Source organism: Cryptomeria japonica, chromosome 11 (genome assembly GCF_030272615.1).
Source record: "Cryptomeria japonica chromosome 11, Sugi_1.0, whole genome shotgun sequence".
Classification (NCBI taxonomy): domain Eukaryota; kingdom Viridiplantae; phylum Streptophyta; class Pinopsida; order Cupressales; family Cupressaceae; genus Cryptomeria; species Cryptomeria japonica.
In genome coordinates, this window is record NC_081415.1 from 493052023 (window position 1) to 493075611 (window position 23589).

The 23589-nt window shown below is 32.5% G+C and overlaps 1 protein-coding gene across 1 annotated transcript; it reads right to left on the reverse strand.

Moving 5' to 3' along the window:
* Positions 1–4036: 4036 nt before the first annotated feature.
* LOC131068299 (uncharacterized) lies at positions 4037–6200 on the reverse strand. The gene is made up of 3 exons (XM_058003465.2): positions 5871–6200; positions 5673–5748; positions 4037–5568 (listed from the first exon to the last, which is right to left on the reverse strand). The coding sequence occupies exons 1-3, from the start codon at positions 6016–6018 to the stop codon at positions 4365–4367; spliced, it is 1428 nt and encodes a 475-aa protein (XP_057859448.2). The 5' UTR covers positions 6019–6200; the 3' UTR covers positions 4037–4364.
* Positions 6201–23589: the final 17389 nt, after the last annotated feature.

Consider the following 23589-nt stretch of genomic DNA (forward strand, 5'->3'; position numbering starts at 1 on the left):
TACCATTTGATCTTGCAAGCTTGTGTTGAAAAATTCAACAGAAATGGACAACCAAATAAGCTACAAAATTTTATAAAAAATCTAAGAAAATATTTATGTTAGTACCCTAACTTGGTGGTCCCATAACTCCTAGCTCATTGAGTGAAAATGTAACTTGTTGGGTGTATTCGAAAGATCTCAAAAAGGCCTATATAGATTCACAATGTATGTTAAGTGAATATGAAATACTTCTTTTGATAAACAAGATCTATAAATTCTTTAAATTACTCAAAAAACATAAACTATAAAGATATGGAAAATGTTAAAACTTTATATTTTTTATATCTCCCAAAATATACCATGTAGATATGCTCCAAATTCTTCTAGATCACTATGGAATCACCTTGCATGTCCTTGTATCTTTTCCTTTCCCAAATAAACTTGGTATTTTTTCCCTACCTTAGTTTGTGCTCTTCCATATGTTGATTATTTGTTGTGTTTTTTACACTCGTTCCTTAACCTTAACTTGAATTTATTTTATTTTTTTATAAAATTTGATGTTTGAATCACCTCATTACATTTTCTTACTTGCTCAGCCTACTTAGAAAAAGCTACATATCAAGTGGACTACAAAGCGGATACTTCAAACAAGCGTCAAATGGTAACTTATTAGTACAAGAATGCAAAACACTATTATAATATTGTTGAATGTAGTAAAGTGATTCATCACATATTTTGGAGAACTTGTATTATACCCTAATGATAATATGTACCAAGGTCTTCTTGAAACTTCTATTTGACCATCTATTTATGGGTGAAAGATTGTTCTTTTATTCATCTCAATGTACATCAATGATTTATGCTATAAAAAATAATAAAATTCATATGTCAATCGAAAATTATGAACTTAGGAAGCCCACAATTCACCAATAAATTATTTAAAACATTGTCGTTCCTTATTTACCTATGGTGTATTTTCACAAGTAGTTCAAATATTAAATTTAATAAACTTGTCAACTATTGAAAATGTGTAATCATGACCATGTCTACTTACATGAAAGCCTCCTGCAAAATTAATAGGAACACTCTTTCATGGTTTCATGGGGATAGAAAAAGGCATTCACATTCTTTATTTTCTTGCTTTAGATTTGCTAACTTACTTGATAAGTAATTTACAAATTCTAACAAATACTGTAAACCATCTTTAAAACTAACAATTTTTTTATTTTAATATTTAATCATGATAGATTTTCTTCATATATCATCCCAAAGTAGTTAACATTAGTGTTTTCTTTACTAAAAGAATCATTTGTGAAATTGTCTAGGTTTTGAGTTTTTAATAACTCAATTTTTACTTTAGGATATCAATGAACTAAAAATAGGCCACCAATTTTTTTGCAATATAATTATGACATACACACATGTGCAATAACTCATTGTCACACATCATCACATAGAATCACATCTTAAATAAAGCACATGATGGACTATCAATAGAATGATGATGCAAGTTCAACCATGTCAAATAGAATCACATATGAAGAAGGATTGCACAATCATCATGGGGTAACACCCAACACAATTAAGGATTAAAAAGATAGGGTCTCCTCATGACTAATGATAGAGTGCTCAAATCCCATTCTTGGCCCAAAAAAGTCAATTTGATAAAAATAAATAAAAAATAATATAGAGTACACCTATCCCACATCTAGTACTACAAGAAACCTCAATAAATGAATTCAAAACATCTTTAATTGTCCTATTGAACAAAGAATGAATGATTAGTCATACTTGGGGGGTATGAAATATCACTTATGTCTCACTAGATACTATCCAAACACACTCAGGAGAGTAAGTGCACCTTTATTCCATGAATAGTACAAAATAAAATAATTTCATATCTTTGTGAATTGCATGGTATGGCTCAAAAATTTAATATAATCATTTTTTATGCATTTTTAAAAATAATTGCATTATGTCATGTCATGTTCAATTGTATAATTGTTATGGAAATCAACGCTACCCAGCTATTTTGGGCACCACTCTATATAATAAGAGATGGTCTCCATGGATATCAATCACAAAAACACCAAGAACTCACATATTAGCCATAATTGAGGACACATCACCCCAGGGTTTTTTATTCACAAGGTAGACTACATGAGTCTAAAAAATGAGGAAGACTATGCTAGTGTAGGATAAAGAATGACACTCCCTCATTTTTTAAAAACTAAACTAGGACTATTCAAACATTTGATCTCAATAATAAATATTTATTTTTGGTAACACTTGTCAATACAATATAGCTTTTTAGATTCTCTTTTTAGTTTAAAAGTACAACACATTTTTAAACATCATTTTAGCCCACTATATACTTAACTTCAACTTCATCATTTTAACCTTTTAAAAGTACCGCCCAATTAGTCTTATGCTCATTTTTTTATATAATACACATCTTCGAGTATCCTTTAATACATAATTAAATTGTATGTTCATTATACTGATGTTAAACATATTTTCAAATTTTACATAACATGATTAAATCCATCCCCTTAAGGTGATAATTACCTAATCATTATTATCATACATTATAAGGCAATAAACTTATGTAATTAGCCCTTAGATAGAGAAAGATACAATTTTACACTTAACATACATTCCAAGGTAACCACACTTAATTTATACAGTAAAAGTTTTACTTCACTAATATAATAATAATCGAGAGGTTCTAAATTTGAAAAATTATCAATATGGTATTTTCAAAAATTAATGGAGAATTAAAATTTCTTGAGAATTAAAAGACAGTAGATCAAAATGCTAAAAATACCATCTTTCTTAATATCTACCTAAAATCACTAAAATGAATTCATTTCATTTTAAAAGGAAATTTCCAAGAATTGATTTACCAAGTTTGTTATACAATTTGAAATAAAATAAACTACAAACTAAGATATACTCATTTCTAAGAAATAGTTTTCTACTAAAAATTTTAAGCAAACCTTTAACACAGAAAAAGTAATAATTATCATGAATCAAAGAATCCATTTATTACATTTATAAATAATAATTCAGGAAATAATATTTAGCAAGAAGGTTGCAAATCTTATATATCCTCAATGCTAGCACGAACCATAAAACTTCAACCAGTCCTTTTGCACTCTCCTAAGGAAGAAAGGGTTTCAAGTAGGTAATATCTTCTCTATTTTGGTCTTTCTTTTATTTTCACCCAAAACATTGAATGCATAATGATATATAAAAATAAAGTAAATTCACTTTTTTTCTAATTCTAACTAGACATTTCCAAAGATATTTATAAAATTAATTAAATCACAAGAACAACACCTCCTTGGAGAAGTAGCACTTAGAAAGAAATTTGAAAATCATTAATCCCCAAAACAAGTCAAGATAAGCAACCAAAAACCCTCCTTTCTTTTACCATTCAAGTCAGGTTTTTTCAAAGATAATTCATAACATAACATAAAATATTTTTCAAAATTACTTTTAAATTTTATAATACACTTATTTTTCCTTTCCAAATAATAAGCAGGAGGCACCTAACTATGCTAAAAATGAAGATAATTAATATTACCCAGGCTACACATATTTAGAGGTCTAATGCGTATGAGATCCAAAATTGTGATTGATTTAAATATTTAAGTTTTAGCTAAGATTTAATTCTGAAGGGCTCATTTTTCATTTGGAGAATATCTTGAATCTATCTATAGTTTCAAATAATGAGCACACTAATTAACTGAAATTTAATATAAATTTACATTGAAGTTTATTCATATTTTCATCAATAGATTCTCATGCGTTGCTACACTAATCCAATAATCTTTGTTCCTAACTCTAGTTTCTCTTGTTCGAATAATTGAAATTTTCCTATGGACGTCTTACAAGATGTGAAAACAAATTACCTTTACCAAACCAACACTAAGTCACAAAACAGGTTTAAAAGGAGTATATGAAAGAAATCACAACCGTATCATTAGACCTCAAGACTAAACATGAAAATTCATGAATCAACCAACTCAAACAAATGATATTAAGATAATCAGAACTTATTGCATATACCATTGAGAAAACATTTTAACATTGAAAATCTCTGCGAATGATTGCAGTTTACGACATGGGGAAATACTTCTACATTTAAGTTCATATTTCCATCCACAAATTCTCATACCTTGCTACAGTAATCCAAGAATCTTTGTTCATAACTCTAGTTCCTCTTGTATGACAGAAGTTTCACACAAAACAGGGCACAAATAGTAATCAAGCCTTCTTTCTTCACAGACAGATTCCTACCCCATTTCTTGATTCACATAACTGCACGTCACTTTGACAGATAGGCAGCATTTTCTTTATGCGTTCATATTCTTTTTGACCTAACTGTTGTGTTCTCTTCTCCAGGGAATAAGCTCATCATTTTCATGGGTTGCGGATGATGGCGCTGATGGTTGTAGAAGGCGAGGCCAGTGCTGATGAATGGCTTGCTGAGAAGGATCCACACTCAAAAACTGTTGCTGTTGCTCAGATGCTGATGCTGCTGCATATCCACCCACAACAAGATTTGGATTGCCTCCTTGAAAAGTTGGAAAAGAGGGCCCTCTTATTTGTAAATGGCTGTTCATGGGAAGAGAAGGTCCACTTATTCCTGAATTGTTAACAAAAGATACTCCTCCTATTTGAAGATTGTTGTTCCTTTGGTAAGGAAGAGATGGATAAATCTCCTTCATTTGATGATTTGGGTGAGATGGGTATCTCTCCCTCATTTGATAATTGATATGATCTTGCTGTTGCTGGTTCAAATATGACGTGGGTAAAGATGGTCCAACTCCTGAAATTCCTCCACCTACATTCTCCCTCATTTGATAATTAATATGATCTTGCTGTTGCTGGTTTAAATATGATGTGGGTAAAGATGCTCCAACTCCAGAAATTCCTCCACCTACATTCTGGTTTGAATATGTTGAGAGTGAAGATGAGCAGCCAGCTTGAGGCCATGCCTGGACTTGTGATGGACTAGATAGGTCAACATGTGTCTGCACTCCTCCTAGGATAGTTTGATAATATAAGAGAACTCCTGGATTTTGAGTAAACTCTTGCTGTTGCTGTTGCTGATAATGAGTATGATCTTGCAGTTGCTGGTTCAAATATGATGTGGGTAAAGATGATCCAACTCCTGAAATTCCTCCGCCTTCATTCTGGTATGAACATGTTGAGAATGAAGATGAATAGCCAGCTTGAGGTAAAGATGGTCCAACTCCTGAAATTCCTCCACCTACATTCTGGTTTGAATATGTTGAGAGTGAAGATGGATTAGGGTGAGATGGATAAGTCTCTCTCATTTGATGATTATGGTGAGATGGGTATCTCTCCCTCATTTGATAATTGATATGATCTTGCTGTTGCTGGTTCAAATACGATGTGGGTAAAGATGGTCCAACTCCTGAAATTCCTCCACCTACATTCTGGTTTGAATATGTTGACAGTGAAGATGGATAGCCAGCTTGACCCCATGTCTGGACTTGTGTGTGCACTCCTCCTGGGATGGATGCATAATTTTTAGGTGCTACAGTGAGTTGATTGCTACAAGGTGAAGAGAAACTTTAGTAGACTTTTAAATTTAAAATAATTATGAGCTAGGTGCTTCTATGGCTTCAACCCAAGCAATTAGCAACTTTATTACTTACTTCTTTATGTAATAACTGCCTGGACGTGCCTGTTCAGAAAGAGCCTTTATCTTTTGAATATCCTCATTCTTTATCTCTGTTGTTACAAATTATAATAAGATCTTTCTACCCTTAATCAATTGACCATAAAATTCAATCATTGACAAGAAAAGCCAATTTAATGTAATCTGCAAATGCACAGAAAATTCCATTGCTTACCTTGACGATGGATTTGCAGATGACCATTACGAGCATGTGATGTAGAAAATAACCTGTTACAAAATCTACAAGTAAATTTTTTAGGCAAACGTCTTTCCTTACGTGAATTATTTTTATTGCTACCAACTGAATCCAATTCTCCATCCATTTTCGTCTTCAATCTTTATTGGGACTCGAACAGTATTACCCAAACCAAACTGTTTGTGAAATCAATATGGAGCAATTTAACCACACATTCTTTGTCCTCTGGATCAGCCTGTGCTATTACTTTCTTGAGTTGGGTATAAATAGAATTAAAGATCTCTTCACTTTCGACTTCTTTCTCGCTGCCCGTAAACATATTATATTTTCAGTTACTTAAAGCAAACTTTACCGTTGTGGAGTTACTATAGTTTCTTGTTTTTTAAAATTCAAGATCAAACCCAATGGCGATTTGATGTAAGATTCTAAATGATTTTAAATGAGGGGTTTGAGTTGTGGAATAATTCTAATGGGTGAGGTTCTTGTTGCAAAGCTTATTGATTTGTTTTATTATTTTCTTATGAATAGAGATGACTCTCTTTGTTGAAAAATTGGTAAGACTTATTTTTGGAAAGATAATTATATCAAATGAGATTTTATTTTCATCTTCTAATTCTTTTTATGTCAACATTATAATGAACAACTAAACTCTACAATATTTCTTATGTTCTCTTAATAATCTAAATATGCTTTACAAACATCTATAATATCCTTTATATAGATTTACCATGATGATATACGTTTCATAGAACATAGAACGAGTTTTTTATGCATAAGAAGTTAAAACAATGCTCATGATTCACATTATAATTTTGAATTATTCACTATAAATTGATATGAATCCAATCATCGTGATCTCTAGATGCCAACTTGGTCACAATCTCATCTTAAAATCTTATACATGATAAGACTACTAAACTATGGTTTCTCTCAAAAACTAAGATTCAATATACCTAAATCCTCCTTGGATGTTGAAATAAATAGCCAAATGAGGCATATTAATGGCCTTATTTATCGTAGTTGTAGTTATTTATAGAGTGAGTTCACTATGGAAGGGTTATATCAAGTCAAACACTAATAAGATAAAACTATTCATAAATGATTCTAAATAAAGTGTTTGAGTTGTGGAGCAACTCTAATTGGTGAGGTTCTTATTGCAAAGCTTGTTGATTTGTTTTATTATTTTCTTATCAATAGAAACAAGTCTCTTTACTCTTATATCCGTTTCATGAAAAATTGGCAAAATTTATTTTTCAAAAAATCTGAAATCTTTAAAAAAAATTATATTACTTATACCAATATGTTTAAGAATACTATTTGATAGATTATTTGAATATACATTAACATTATTACACTGAATAGATTAATAAACATACCATACTAAACTAACAAACAAGAACAACAACATATAATTACTCATTATTCATTATCTTTTCTTACCTTATAAAATCTACTGCAAAAACTACATAAATATGTAATTATCATATGAATGTTTATACATAAAAAATATAAAAATTGATGTCAAATGAAAATATTATATTGACTATCCATTATATTATTTTATATGATTAAAATAATAAAACTAATATTTAATTATTATATTTCATGACAAATGGATCAAAACTACAAAATATTTGAACAATATTTTATATGTTTCTTATAACTCTTAAGTTTGAATCCAAGAATAAAAAAATGATTGAACTACTTTCTACTTGATTAAATTCAAATGAAGTTTATTTTTAAGAGTAAAATAGTTTGTCTAAGACATAAATTGTATTTATAAAAATTCACACAACACATAGTTCTATCCCATAAACCTATTATGCAGTGGAAAAAGTAGTCTTCTGTAGTGGCAATGACCTCGCCACCTTTCTTTATTATTTTTGGGAATCTAACTATATCGAATCAAACTTTATTTTAATTTTATTATTACTCTTATCTCAACAATATACAGAACAAATAAAATCTACAATATTTCTTATATACTTTCAAATGAAAATCTAAACATGCTTTACAACCATCTATAGTACCTTTATATAAATTTATCATGACAACATAGGTTCTATAAGCCTTAGATCGAGTCTTGTAGGCATATGAAGTTAAAAAATGCATATGATTCACATTCCAAATATGAATTGTTCGGTTTTAATGGATATGAATGCAATCATAATTATCTCTAGATACCAACTTGATCTCAACCCCATCTTAATACCTTATACATAGTAAGACTACCACACTATGGTTTCTTTAAAAAAATAAAGACTTACTACTCTTAAGTCCTCCTTGGATGTTGAAATGGATACCCAAATGAGAGTATATTAACTACAAAATTAAATCAAAATCTAGATAAATATTTATTTTTTACCCCAACTTTGTGGGCCCATAACTCCTAGCCCCTTGGGTAAAATTTTAACTTATTGAGTGCTTTGGAAAGATATCTTTAAAATCTATGCAAAGTCATGAAGACTCTTATGTGAACAAGAAATGCATCTTTTTAAAAATCAAGGGCTAAAAATGCTTTGTAGGCCTTCAAAAATTTAAATTTTAAAGATGTATAAAATCATAAAGATTTATAGTTTTAATCTCCTTAAATATACCATGCAAATGTCATCCAAATGCTTTTTAATTCTTGGGATCACTTTGTTTGTCCTTGTATCCTTTGTTCCCGAGGAAATCTAATATTTTTCTATTATCTTAAGGTTTTGCTCCTTCCTATGTTGATCATGTGTTTCTTTATACTTGTCTTTTGGTTTTTTCTTATCTGTTACTTAATATTAAGTTGAATGTGCACAACATTTTTACTAAATTTGATGCTTGAATCACCTCATTATTATTTTTTTTACTTTTTCATATTTCCTATCAAAAGCTACACATCAAGTAGATTGTAACATAGATACCCTTAACATGCTTCAAGTGGAAACCTATTAGTATAAAAATGCAAAACCTTATTATAATAATGTTGTGTGTAGGACAAAGATTCATCCCATTATTTGGGGCACATCTATAATACTCTAATGTTAATATGTACCTTAGAAGGTCATATTGACAACTTCTAGTTGACCATCTATTTGTGGGTGAAAGATTGTTCTTTCTTTTATCTTAGTCTCCCTCATTATTCATATTATAAAAATAAGCAAGCTTCATGTCTCTATCTTAAATATGGAGTTAGGAAGCCAAAACAACCTCGATACATTAGTTTAAAACATTGAGAATGCTTATTCCCTTATTAATACTTTTACAAGTAGTTTGAATGCATAATTTAATCAATGTGTCGACTACCAAATTTTTTAATGAAGCTCATTTCTTCTTAAAACCTCCTATGAAATTCACCAAAATACTTTCTTATATTTTTGTGGGGATAGTAAAATGCAATTGCATTCATTCTTTCCTTGTTTTAAATTTTCTAATTTACTTGACTTAATTTATAAATTATAAAAAATAGTACTACTTAAAGTTGCATTTTAGGCCAAAACACATTCCTTTGTAACAATGAGCCATAATTTTATATATTCTAAAATGACATGTCACTTTGAATGGATGTCCCTTCCTCATTATTAGAAACCTCTATTCCCTTGGCACACTCAATTTTTCTACTTTATAGAGTAAATCATCTTGAAGATAAAACACTTCTTCATTTTTTGTATTTAATTATGATATAATCTCCTCATATATCTTCTCAAAGCATTTATCATGTGCATACTCCTTACTTAAACCCTCCTTTCTATAATTTTCTAGGTGAGTTTGTTTAATACCTCATTTTTTACATTAGGATATTAAAGAGCACAAACTAACCACCAATTTTCTATATTATAATCATGACATACACATGCCATAATTTATGCTCACACATATGTTGTTGTTGAATCTAAAAAAAAATCATAAATCAAACACATAATGAAACTATGAAGGGAGTGGTGGAACAAACTCAACAACATCAAATAGGATCACATGAGAAGAAGACTTACATAGCCATTATGGGATAACACTAGCATGATGAATGATAAAAGAGAAAGGGTCTCCTCGTGATTAATAAATAAGGGCACAACTCTCATAATTCACATAAAAAATGACACAAATAGAAATAACTAAATAAAAATATATAGTACACCTTTCTTTCATCTAATACTATAAGAAAACCTCAAGAAATAAAATATATTAGGAACTAGGAATTGTACACCTTGCATGATGTTTGATTTATTTTTATGTGTTGGGTGTCTTAGAAAGTTGAGTTGTCATGTTGTGTTGTCATTGATGTCAACCTGTCTAGTGTTGTCATTGATGTCACTATGTGTTGAAGATGGTCCAAAAGTGAGTATCTTGATGTTGCATGATCCGGTGGTGATGTTGAGGTGTTTATAGAAGGTTGGTATAGTGTATGTGTTGAAGATGGTATGAAAGTGAGTGGTTTGATGTTGTGTGGTCTAGTGTTGATGTTGAGGTATATAAAAAAGGTTGGTGTAGTGTACGTGTTGAAGATGGATTGAAAGTGAGTGGTTTGATGTTGTGTGGTCTAGTGGTGATGTTGAGGTATTTCTAAAAGGTTGGTGTAGAGGAAGTTTCAATATGCAAAAAACAATATTTATATGCAGGAAAGAGTATTTAATGTGCTATAATATTGTTATTGATGATTTTTTAATCCAACAAAATGAGTCTTGTGTACTTCGGTACAAGCTCAACAAGCTTCGATATACATTTGGATCCGACATATACCTTTTGAGTCTGCATTGCTCCATGCAACCAAATACCTCCATAAGATTTTGAGAACATATTTTTTATTCAGCTTAACATATATTTCTTAGATTTCCTATGATAAGGATTTCTTGCAGTACAATTATGAGTCCAGTAATAGTATACCCTGCTTATTGGCATGGTGCAATGTGAAGATTTTGATGGAGTCTTTTGTGGAAACATCGACAATATATTGATTTTGGTGATTCCACCTATTCCTTCAATTTTGGAGAAGTTCTTTTCCATGTTGGTCTACTTCTCTGGTTTGGTAAGCATGATTATACCATCAACAAAATAAAAATATTATACCATTCACATGCTTGGTAGGGTGTGATCTTCATTGTTTCCTATCTCCATTGATCTTGTTTGACATGATTGCTCTCAATTTTGTATTGTACACAAGATCTCAACAAAAAAATGGATTGTGGTTGTGAAGTCACATGATTGCATTAAAATTTTAGTCGCTTGAATGATTAGCTAGTTAGGGTTGTGAAAGCATGAATAAATCCTCTTATATAGAAGAAACCTTAGAAAATGAAGGGATAGGATTAAGAGATGAAAGGATAAATGGTCAGCTAGGATTAAAGGGTAGGTAAAGGAAATGATAAAATATGAAAGGGGTGGTTAGAAGAAAATCAAGGGATAAATGACAAGTTTCATGGAGGAAAGGGCTAATGAATTAGTTTTAATAAATAAAGATCTATTTAATTAATAGAAAAAGTGGGACCAATTAAACAAATAAAATATTTATTTAATTTAGGGAAAGGATGATTTAAATAAATAAATAAATTATTTAAATAAGAAAAGGCTAGAAAGAGGATAAGTGAATTATTTAAATAAATAAAAATCTATTTAATTAATTGAGGGCTTAGGATAAAATAATTAAATAAATAAAAATATTTATTAATGAGGGTAGAAACTGAGACTTAGAAAAATACAATAAATGAGACGATAAATATTATTTATTACTATTTAAAATCTATCTTCATTCCACCTAATTACAATCCAAAGGATTAAATCCTCCTAGGCTATAACACATTACAACATATACAATTTTCTAGAAAACCCTTGTCTCACAATCCAACTTTTACTCTTCCCAAAAACTAACTCCCCAAGAAGTAACTCACAAGTTTCCTTGAATGAGTCCAAAATAGCCTACCTCTGGTTTAGAGCCCAAATTATAATTTTTTTTAAAAATGGTGTTCCAGCACAAAAAGATATAATTTCAATTTTGAAATTGAGCCAAATTTGAAAACTGGAAACTTTCCAAAAAATTGTCTAACTTTTGGCAACCATAACTTTCGATCCGGGAATCGAATTGATACACTATTTGAACCATTGGAAATATCTCTGAGTGAAGAATATATTAAACTTTTCCCTATCAATTCTCGCCATTTTTAGGTCGTTTGAGGCTGTTTAGTACCTCAAATCTGACTTAGAAGAATTTTATCAATTTTTAGGGAAACTAAAACTTGAATACCTTTCAAACCGTTAATGATTTTAACCTAATCATTTCGCCAAAGTGCTTATTTTTCTATTCTAAAGCTTCCCACAAAATTCAGGCTCCATCCACCTTCAAATTAAAACTCTCTAAAAATGGTAGGTTGGCTAGAAAAAGCCACAAAACAATTCTAAAAGTTGGAATCTCCTATTCATCCAAATGGGTATCCAGAAATTCAAAAAATATTAAATAAAATTAACAAGAAAAAAATTATTTTTTTGGGGGTGATGCAGGATTTGCCCTTACACCACCAGATGCTCCTGCACCAGACACCCAGGGTAGTTTGAGAAGTGACCCTATCATATCTGAGGTGGGTGAGGAAAACACAGATGGTCAGCCTTGGCTTTGGACAACCATGATGAATCTTCAATAGGTCTTCCCTTCCATTTCACTATATATTCCTCATACTGCCTATTTGTGGTAATCCTTCCCACAAGGCTATCCAAAATTGCTTCAATATCCTCCTTCTCCAGTGAAGTAGGTGGACGGATTGTGTACTATTATATTGCTAGATCCTCCTTTGTGCCACCTTCATGATATTCTGTTAAGTTAGCAATGTTAAACACGGGAGAACTATTTATTATACGTGGAAACTCTACCTTGTATGTATTCCCTGAAATCATGCTTCTTCAAACTCTTGTAGGGACCGAACTTCTTCATATTCAACTTGTTGTATGTTCCCACTGGGAACCTTTCATTCCTCAAATGGAACAGTCATCTTGTCTCCAATATGGAAGTCCTTATAACTCCTTTTCTAATCCACCTTAGCCTTATACTATAGGTTCATCTTGTTAATGTGCTACATCACCTCTTCATGTATATTCTTGATGTGTTCGCAAAGTCTTCGGCTTCAGTATTTTTATGCTTCTCCTGGTCCATCTTCCTTAATTTTGGAATGGTCCTTGGACTGCCTCCATATACAATTCAGAATGGTGATATATCAACACTCCTATTGACAGAATTGTTGTAAGCAAATTTTGCCTGTAGTAAGATCAGATCCCATCCCTTGTGTTTATATCCTACCAAGCATCTCAGTAGGTTGCCCGGACTCTTATTCACTACCTCAATCTACCCATCAGTCTAAAGATGGTGTGCAGAATTGAACTTCAACTCCATCTTCATTTTTTTCCACAAGGTCCTCCAAAAGTATCTAACAAACTTGGTGTCACAATATGAAACAATACGTTTTGGTAGACCATGCAGTCTTACCACCTCCCTAAAGAATAAGTAAACAATGTGGATAGCATCATGGGTCTTCTAACATGGGATGAAGTGTGTCATATTTGAAAATATTTCAACTGCCACAAATATTGAATCATTCTCTCTTTATGTCCTTGATAAACCAAGAACAAAATCCATACTTATGTCCTCCCATGGCCTCTCTAGTATAGGAAATGGCTGATACATCCCTATATTATGGCTTACTCCTTTATCCATCTAACATGCTCTGCAACTCTACACAAATTGCTTCACATCCTGTGATAACTAAGGCCAATAATAATTCTCACTGATAATGGCAATGGTCTTATCTCAACCAAAATGTCCTCCCATTCCTCCATTGTGCTTCTCTTTGATCAAATTTCCCTCATGGGGTGCCTATGAATACACAATTGGCTTCCCTTAAATAATATGTCATCTTGGATTATGAAATCCAACCACCTTGTCATGTCTAAAGTAACAGGGTCCTTGCAAGCTTTCGAAGCCTCTCCAAAATTAGGATCCTTAGGATACAAGGTCTTGAGTTCATTGAACAGGCAACCACTTCAAGCTACATCTCTGTCAACAAATTATGCCTCCTACTTAAGGCATCTGCAACTCTGTTAGACCTCCCACTCCTATGCTTCAAGTCAAAAGTGTAACTTTGTAAAAACTCCACCTATCTCAAATATCTTTGGTGCAATTTCCCTTGGCTATTCAAGTACTATAATGCTTGATGATTAGTATACAAAAAAATCTTTTGGAAACAAATAGTGCCTCCATTTCTTCAATGCCATAACTATTGCATAAAATTCTTGATCATGAAAAGAATACTTTTTCTTTGCATCATTTAACTTTTCACTAAAATATGCAATGGGTCTATCTTTCTGGCTCAAAAAGCTCCAATGGCATTACCAGTGGCATCATAATCAGCCTGGAACACCTTATTGAAATCTAGAAGGGCTAAAGTAGGTTTCTCTATCACCACCTTCTTCAACATATCAAAATTTTTGTTGCTCCCATACTCCACTTGAACTCTTTCCTATCCCCTCTCATTGTTTCAGTCAAGGGTGCACAAATACTACTGAAGTTTCTAATGAACTTTATGTAAAAGCTATTCAAACTTTGGAAAGATCTCACCTCAGTAGTATTCCTTGGGGTAAGCCATTTGAGAATAGCCTTCACCTTCTCTGGGTCCATTTTAAGACCTTCTGCCAAGACAACGAATCCCAAGTATACCAACTCCTTCTTCACAAAACTAGACTTCTTAAAATTAATCAACAATTTATCCTCTTTCATCTTCTTAAAGACTCTACGAATATGCATTAAATTCTCATCCAATTTCTTACTAAAAATCAGAATATCATTCAGGTACACAATAACAAAATTACCTAGAAAGTATTTTAATACCTTGTTCATGAGCCACATGAATGTGCTCGGTGCATTGGCTAGCCCAAAAGGCATGACTAACCACTCATACAATCCCTCTTTGGTTTTGAAGGTGGTCTTCCACTCATCTCCTTCTCTAATCCAGATCTGGTGATATCCACTCTTTAGATTAATCTTTGTGAAGTATTGTGCTCCACTCAATCAATCCATAAGGTCTTCCATCCTTGGCAAGGAAAATATGTACTTGATTATTATCTTGTCTATGGCCCTAGAGTCCATACACATCCTCCAGTCCCCATCCTTCTTTAGTGCCAGTACTGCACATGGACTTGGGCTCTCTCAAATCAATCATTTTCTCAACAACTCTTGAACCTGTTTGTTCAACTCTTCATTTTCTACTGGAGTCATTATGTGGGTTGTCTTATTTGGCAAACTGGCTCCAAAAATCAAGCCAATCTGATGACTAATATTTATCACCAGTGGTAAACCCTCAGACACATTATTAGACACAATGTCTTGAAACTCATTCAATAAACGTAAAACTTATACAAGTACTTATTTAATATCTTCTCTATCCATTTTAGGAATTAAAGTGAAACACATAGGTTCATGTTTCATGCCTCCCAAAAAAATTATCCATCAACAAAACATATTCTATCATTGCTATACCTTTTCTTCCACCTCCTTCAGGGGCTTCAGCTTATGGAGAACTTCATCCTTTTCTAGGGTATAGGTATTAGCATGGCCATCATGTACAACACTCCTATCAAACTACCACGACCTCCCTAACAACATATGACATGCATCCATGGGTATGATGTCACAAAGTACCTCATCACGATAACTGCCAATCTTGAATTCTACTAGGCACTTCTCATTGACCAAAACTTTGTGGTTATTTTGCAACCAGGCTATCTGATACAGATGTGGATGTTTTTCCCTCTTTAGCTTTAACCTTTTTTCAATCCCTTTAGACACTAGATTAGCAGTGCTCCCACTGCCAATAATCACATCACAACACTTATCCTCTCATTTGCATCTAGTACAAAATAAACTCTTCCTCTGATCTGGTTCTTTCACCTCATTTATCAGGGTTCTCCTGATAACTAGAGGCTCTCCCCTTTCAACATCATTAGAATTCTTAGACTGGGCTTCTTTGTCTGCATGTCCAACTCATGCATGGTCTTTATTCCTTCTTTCTGTCTTTCCTTGGTGTTGCAAACATTCATAAGCTCAATGCCCTTCTTCATTGCATGGTAAATAGGTTCCTCTTAAACCACCTCTCTTGGATCCTTGTCCAAGTCTTCCTCTTCCCTCTTCCTCTCTATTCACCATTTTTTTGATCACAAGGATGATAGAAATTATCACCCTTCTGATTTCTACTAGTACCCACATCCTCATTTTTATTCTGATCCTCATTTCAATTTCCAAAAGATCTTCCACCTTTACCTTTCCCCTTTTTCTTTCCTTCAAATCTCTTATTTATCTTCTCTTCCACCTTTAATCAAAATTGATATGCTTCTTAAATATTGGCCATTCTGACCAATCTTATCTCTTCCTAACTACTTGGTCATAACCCATTAACGTAATAGGTGACTTTCTCCTTGTTTGCCTCTACGTGGCTTGTTCTAATGATCATTTTGTAAAATTCCTCTATATACTCCTTGATAGACTTGCTACCTTGACTAAATCCTTGCAATTTCTTCAACAAATCCAACTCGTAGTCCATTGGAATGAATTTATTCTTCAACTTCTCAACCATCTGATCCCATCTAGTGATCTTTCTCTTTCCTCTCCTGTTTCTTTCAACTTGGACCTATTTCCACCAAATTTTTGCATGACCCTTCAACTTCATTTTTGCAACCTTGACCCAGTCTAGGTCCTCTATGTCCTCTTACTCAAAACATTCCTCCATCTCATTAATCCAATTGATTAGCTCTTTTGGGTTTAGATTTCTAGAATAATTGGAAACTTCAATTCTGGGTCTCTTCCCGATCTGGGAAATGGCCCTTAATAGTCAAGCTTGATTTTGTTCTACTCCTTCTTCCACTTCTTTGTCAGATGTATCTTCAACTTCTTCATCTTCACTTTCTTCTCTTCTTGGTTTAAACCTTCTTCTTAACTCCTCTTGTAATGCATTGATTTGTCTCTAAAGGGCTCTAAAACCCTTGTTTGCAAAAATATTTCTTCCACCAACATTTCTGCCACCACGCACTCTTGGAGGCATCTTGAATTCAAACCCACAATCACAAGTCTCGGTATGAATTGCCTCACATTCGGCGATATATCCACACACTTGAAAACAACCCACTCTAATACCAATTGATGAGGGAAGAACCCGAGACTTAGAGAAATACAATAAATGAAACAACAAAGATTATTTTATTATTGTTTGAAATCTATCTTCATTCCATGCAATTACAATATAGAGGATTAAATCCTCACAGGCTACAATACATTACAACATATATAATTTTCTGGAAAAACCTTGTCTCACAGTCCAACTTTTACTCTTCCCAAAAGCTAACTCCCCAAGAACTAACTGACAAGTTTTCCCTTGAATGAGTCCCGAATAGCCTCCATCTTGTTTAGAGCCAAAATTATAGTTTAAAAATTAAAATTTGGCGATCTAGTGCCAAAATATACAATTTGAATTTTGAAATTGAGACAAATTTGAAAACTGAAAACTTTTCAAAAAATTGTCCAACTTCTGACAACCATAAATTTTGATCAGAGAATTGGATTGACACGCGTTTGAACCATTGAAAATATCTCTAAGTTAATAATATAATAATAATTTTCTCTATTGATTCTCGCCATTTCGAGACCATTCGAGGCAATTTAGTGCCTTAAATCTAACTCTAAAGAATTTTTATCTGATTTTCAAGAAACTAAAACTTGAATAACTTTCAAACCATTAATTATTTTAACTTAATTCTTTCACCAAAGTACGTATTTTTCCATTCTAAATCTTCCCACAAAATTCAAGCTCCGTCTGCTTTCAAATTAAAAATTTCTAAAAATGGCAGGTTAGCTAGAAAAATGAGCAAAATAATTTTGAAAGTGAGAATCTCTTATTTGTCCAAATGGGTATCCAGAAATGCAAAAACATTCAAAAAACTAACAAAAAAGGAATTTTTTTTGGGTGATGCAGGATTGCCTTTACACCACCAGATACTCTTGCATCATTTATTTAATTAGGATAGGAGAATTTCAGATGTCTATAATTACAATCATCCCTTCTATTTGAAAATTATACTTTAGAAAGTTGTAACTTCCTTTGGTTGATTCTTTAAAAGAAAGTTATTGTATTTCATGGAGTTGTTGCTTCCTTGGGTTGTAGTCCTAAAACAAAGTTAAAATCTTGTTTATACTATTGTGAGGAAGGATTTGGACAGTAGCTCCAAGTATCTCTCTCATTGTGGCTTCTCTCTTGTTAGATTTTCCATGTAAATCTAGTGTTATCTACGTGTTGTGCTTCTTTGTTTTCCTTCCTACAACCTATTAGTTACATTTGATAAATACTTGCTGATCAAAACTAAATGAAGTTTATTAAGTACCAATTTACTCTCCTCCCCTCCCTCTCAGTAGTCTTGTGTGTTCAACAAGAGAGTGTTTGATCTTGATATGCATAAATAATATGATTTAATAGGCATAAAGAAATCCTTGACCTTTTAGGAAAACCAAAATAGAATATAAATCAATTTAAAGAATATGCAAATTATCATCTCATCAAACTCCATAGTAGAGTTCATAGGCACCCTCATGTTAAATAATTACATTTGTGGATGTGCTACTTCATTCCAAATAAAGTGGATAAAAAGAGGATTGATTGGGGAACAATCATAAATGATTATTTACATGACCAATTGAATGATGTCCTAAAAAATTTAAATTACACATGATGTCATAACACATATATTTTTTTCCTACCAAGCCAATTTTCCAAGGTTAAAGATATTTATCTCATTCAAATTGGCAGAAACTCAAAGTGTATGATCATCATAATTCCCAAGTGGAATTGAAAGAGATCCAAAACAATTATTATTTGCTCAATTATGCCTTCATTTTTATCTTTATCAAAAGGCTTGAAAATGAAATATAAAAAGGTTATCTACAAAAGCAATCACTGAGCAAACAAAATGGGGGAATTGGTACATCCAATTTAATACATTCCCCTAAATCAAGGTTACATTTGTTTCCACAAGGTATCATATAGGCTCCCTTGATGTCCAAGTGATAACTTGATTTTGTTGAAGCTTTTCTTAGGAAAATTATAGAGATACACAAGTTAGTGGCTAGAAAGCATAAGTCTAGATATGTCTTCCACATAAAGGTGTGTGTCTTCTTGTGCCAACATGTAGATAACTAAAACTATAAAATTTGAGATGGCCACATTGATTATGGATCTCCTTGGAGTTACAAGGGATAGATTTGATCCTATTAGGAAGATCAACCTAGTAAAAAATGAATATTTTCAACATGGACCTAATTTAAAAGAACAGTTGACTAATTATTAGCTCAAATATTTTTTTATTTGAGTGTATAAAGTATTGTTATGAATATTTTAGATCAAACACCATGATCCATCGTTGGAGTGGGAAAGAAGAGAAGGGATAAGTCAGGATTTTAGCAAACTGATATGACTAAGTAGATGGAGGGAAGAAGGCACAACAACCTAGGAGATAGATGAGAAAGAAGAGATAATTAAACCTCCTAAGGTGAAGGGACAAAAAATAAGGGTAGGCTAAAGACCAAAAAGGAAGAAATTCTTGTTAAAGAAAGCAAGAAAAATAATAATTGAAAATTTATAAAAATAAATATTAAAATAAAAATAATATATAAGAATGTGCAATTTTTAATATAATATGTAAATACATATAAATAATTTATATTTTTAATACACGATTAATTATAAATAAAATAGAAAAATAATTGAAATATATAATTGTTAAAAAAATATTGAAGGCATATTACACTCACATAATTGATGCACAAATATGTGTTAATAAAAACCAAAATCATTAAATTTGATGTGTTTGTGACACTTAAATGCATGCAAAACTAAAGAACTAATTAATTTATTTTCTCCTTTCAACTGTTACTCACTTTGAGTATAACTATTAATCAATTCTATCTATCTCCATCATACTTATAGTTAACTTCGTAATTATGTCAATCTAATATTATAATAACAATATAAATATATGATAATATAATAATAATTATTAGTCTTAATATATTTTTTTGCTTTGGTGAAGGGTTTAATAGAAATATACCATTATAGTAATATCCTTAATAATAATTAAATATCATAATATAATAATAATTTAATATTGATGACAATATAATAATATAATAATTTTTAAGCGAAATAATAGACAAATATGATATCTTCGACGTAATTTACCTATATTTCTCTAAAAATAGTTATAATAGTAAATAGTATAAGTTGACTAAAAATATTTAACTTGATATGTTATATATTTAACAAATTATATTATATAAATAATGTAAACATAAATATAAAATGAGTAAAAATTAAACTAATTAAATTGTAAAAAACATAAAATGTCAATTATATAATATATTTATTCCCACATTACTAACTAAGTGCTATGGGGCATCAAACTATTCTTCCTTGGAGGTAAGATCCAGTCAAGTAGACTCAAACCCAAGACCTCCGATGAAAGAGGCTCGTAACTAGCCACTGCATTGTGAGGTCATCCCCAAACTATTCTTTATTGTTTTGTTTTTCATCGATTAATGTTGATTTATATTAATGTAAAACAAAGATACATACGTTTGCATATACCATTATCTGAATCCAAAACCATCAAAATAGATTGTTTGGAGAGTAAAGCATCTTAAGGATCTCCTACCACCTAATCTACTACAGACTTACCAGTAATTATAGACTTACATCTTCATATCACAAAAGTAGAAAGCCTGAACAAAAAACACTAAAGATTACATTGCAATAGCAAGTTCCTTGCCTCTCCCTTCGTTGTTTGGGTCTCCATCCTATGGTTCCTCAAGGACATCCAGGTCATTGTTGTCCTCCGCCGAAAAGCCGATCCACAGGGTATGCTTCGCTAACTGCTTCCTTGATCCTCTTGGGTGTCCTTTCTTTCTTTTGGAAGATGTAGAGCCTCATCAGTCAAATTTTGATCACTTGGACCCCATTTCTCTAGCTCCCGTCAGATGTCTTGCCTCTCCCATGCCTGCAAGTATTCTTGAATCTCATGCATCCCAATCTGTGCTAATGTTCTTTATACCTCCTTGTTACAGTTTGCACTCCAGAGGAGGTAGGGGCATAAAGCAGGATGAAATTCTCTCACATGGAGCCAAACCCCATCCAGGCATACGAATCCACTCCCATTTTGCAACATTTTCAAGAAACTTTCTAGCCCCCATGCCACTCCTCCTTCACACAATTTGTGACAATCCATTTCACCTTCTCCATGCTTACTAGTTCAAAGCACGATGTTGTGAACATGGAAGAAATATCTATGTTTGTGCGATATTTATATTGTGCCATTAGATATTCTTCCCCTAGCACTATCTTGAGCCTCGTCAAAAACTCTTTTTCCTCGAAACGAAAGACGTTTGATAATATTTCATGCGAAATTCGGACCCAGAAGGCCACCATTGGTTTGGCTTCCTGCAAGGAAAAGTTGGGCTCCATGTAAAACCAGATACAACCCTCTGCAATTCTTCGCAATGCCATAACCTTAAGATTTGAACTCAGAGTTGCTACAACACTTTAGTCTGTAGAAGGCTTTTAGCTTATTGGGGAAGCTTGAATGTCAAAGATAAGCCTCACGTAAAAGATTGATGATATTCCACAAGCTAAGGGGTCATAGCTATTCTGGCTCCAAAATGGATCTTTCGTACAATCGCAATCGTTTATTACAAAATCGACAGTGTAAAACGCGACTAACACATGTGTTAGTTAATCAGTACTGCCATTTTGAAACCAAAATAGACGCGTCCCAAAATAAAATGACAGACTTATGTAAAACACTTGTCACCATTAATGTGCCTGCATCGGGCACACTATTTAAATAGAACCTCTACCGTTGCCAAATATAAAAGACTCCTCTCTACCGATATCATATCCACAAAGATATGCATAGGGATTTTACAAATTTCACCGCTCTTAGAAAATGCCACCGTACTACCTCCATATAAAGCATTTAAAGCTCGACGTCAAATCTCACCAATCACCCCCAAACAAGCCAATGGGTATGGTATGAAATTTAAATTTTTGCTTTGAGACCTGCTATTCAATTTTCTTTGAACAATTGTGCTAATCCACTTCAAATTTCACTTCGCCACTTGGAGGTCAAAGGGCTGGTTGGCACACAAGTCCACTTCCATATTACCTTCCTTAAGAACATGGGATACTTTGAAACTGTGGAAAGAAGCTAATCATTCATTTATCTCTCAAACTTCTCGGTCAATCTTCCAATTCTGTGCTCCACCCCGAACAATAGCTTGAATAATGATTTGAGAATCCCCTTTTAGGTGTAGCTTCGTCACCCCAATCCTTGTTGCCAATTGAATTGCCATTAGAGCTGCCTTCACTTTTGCTTCATTATTTGTTTCTAGCGGGAGGCGTTGTTTATTTTTTTCTATAACTTTGTCCTTGTTGTCTTTAGCAACATAGCCCACACTTGACGGGCTTGGGTTGCCACGCATAGCACCGTCGAAATTTATTTTGACCCAAACAGGATTCAGAGGAGTCCAACTTGACATCTTCTCTCTAGTCTGCTTTGGATTAAGCCACAAGGGCCCATTAATAGGCTAAACTGTTCTTTATCATTGTTCCCTAAGCTAAATGTCTTATTTATTCCCATTGAATTTCTTAAGACAACATTTTGATTTATAATTCTTAATTGTTTCATTTATAAATATCTATCTACACATTAAACACATATTTAAATATAAATATTAAATAAAATACAAAACTTAAATATACATTGATCATAAATATCAATTAATTGAATTTTAAAACTCTATTAAATAATGTTTATAACCGTCAAAAGTTCATCCAGTATGCTATCATAAAGAATCGTTCATGTAATGATTGATGAATCTTTCTAACATATGGAATGTTTGTCATAAATGGATGTTAATTCCAATGTGTGGGTAATGTCACATTCAACTAACTATTTATGTTTATGCTATGCTTAAATCTCACCGTAACGAAAGTATCCAGACAGAAGAAATCTTAACCATAAAACATTAAAATTGTGTTATTGACCAATTCAAACAGGTAATATATACAGTGTACCATCAGTGACCTGTTAGTTTTAAGCACCAAAATATTAAGATTCTTGCATATAACTGCATGTCACCTTGACATATTGACACTAAATAGCTACATTTTCATTATGCTTTCACATTCTTTCTTTATTCTACAAATGGGCGTGCTTGTGTAAATGATCCGTTCACTTTGGACTTCTTTCTCGCTGCCCTAAACAAGAATTGGCTATGTGAAAACCCCATAATTCTTCTTATTAGAGGATGACCAAATATGGTCCAACTCCTGAATCAATTGATTTGGGAACTGGAGGACATTACCCAGATAAGCTATCTTGCACTTGAGATCGAGGGACGCCATTGAAGGGCTGTTAATCATGGGTTCTCTAATTCTCTGTAATGGGTTTCCCTACACTGCATCATACGAGATCTTTTTACTGCCCCATGTCTTTGTTTGCTTCTACACTCAAATTCTCCTCTGTTTCAATCTTGAGGTACTAATTTGCCCTTCTGTTTCAATCTCATCTGCCGATTTCGTCTCTTGCAAATATTTGATCCAGAAGAAGAGCTTGTAGCAATGGCGGATTTACCTTTGCTAGAAAAAAAGAATGTTTT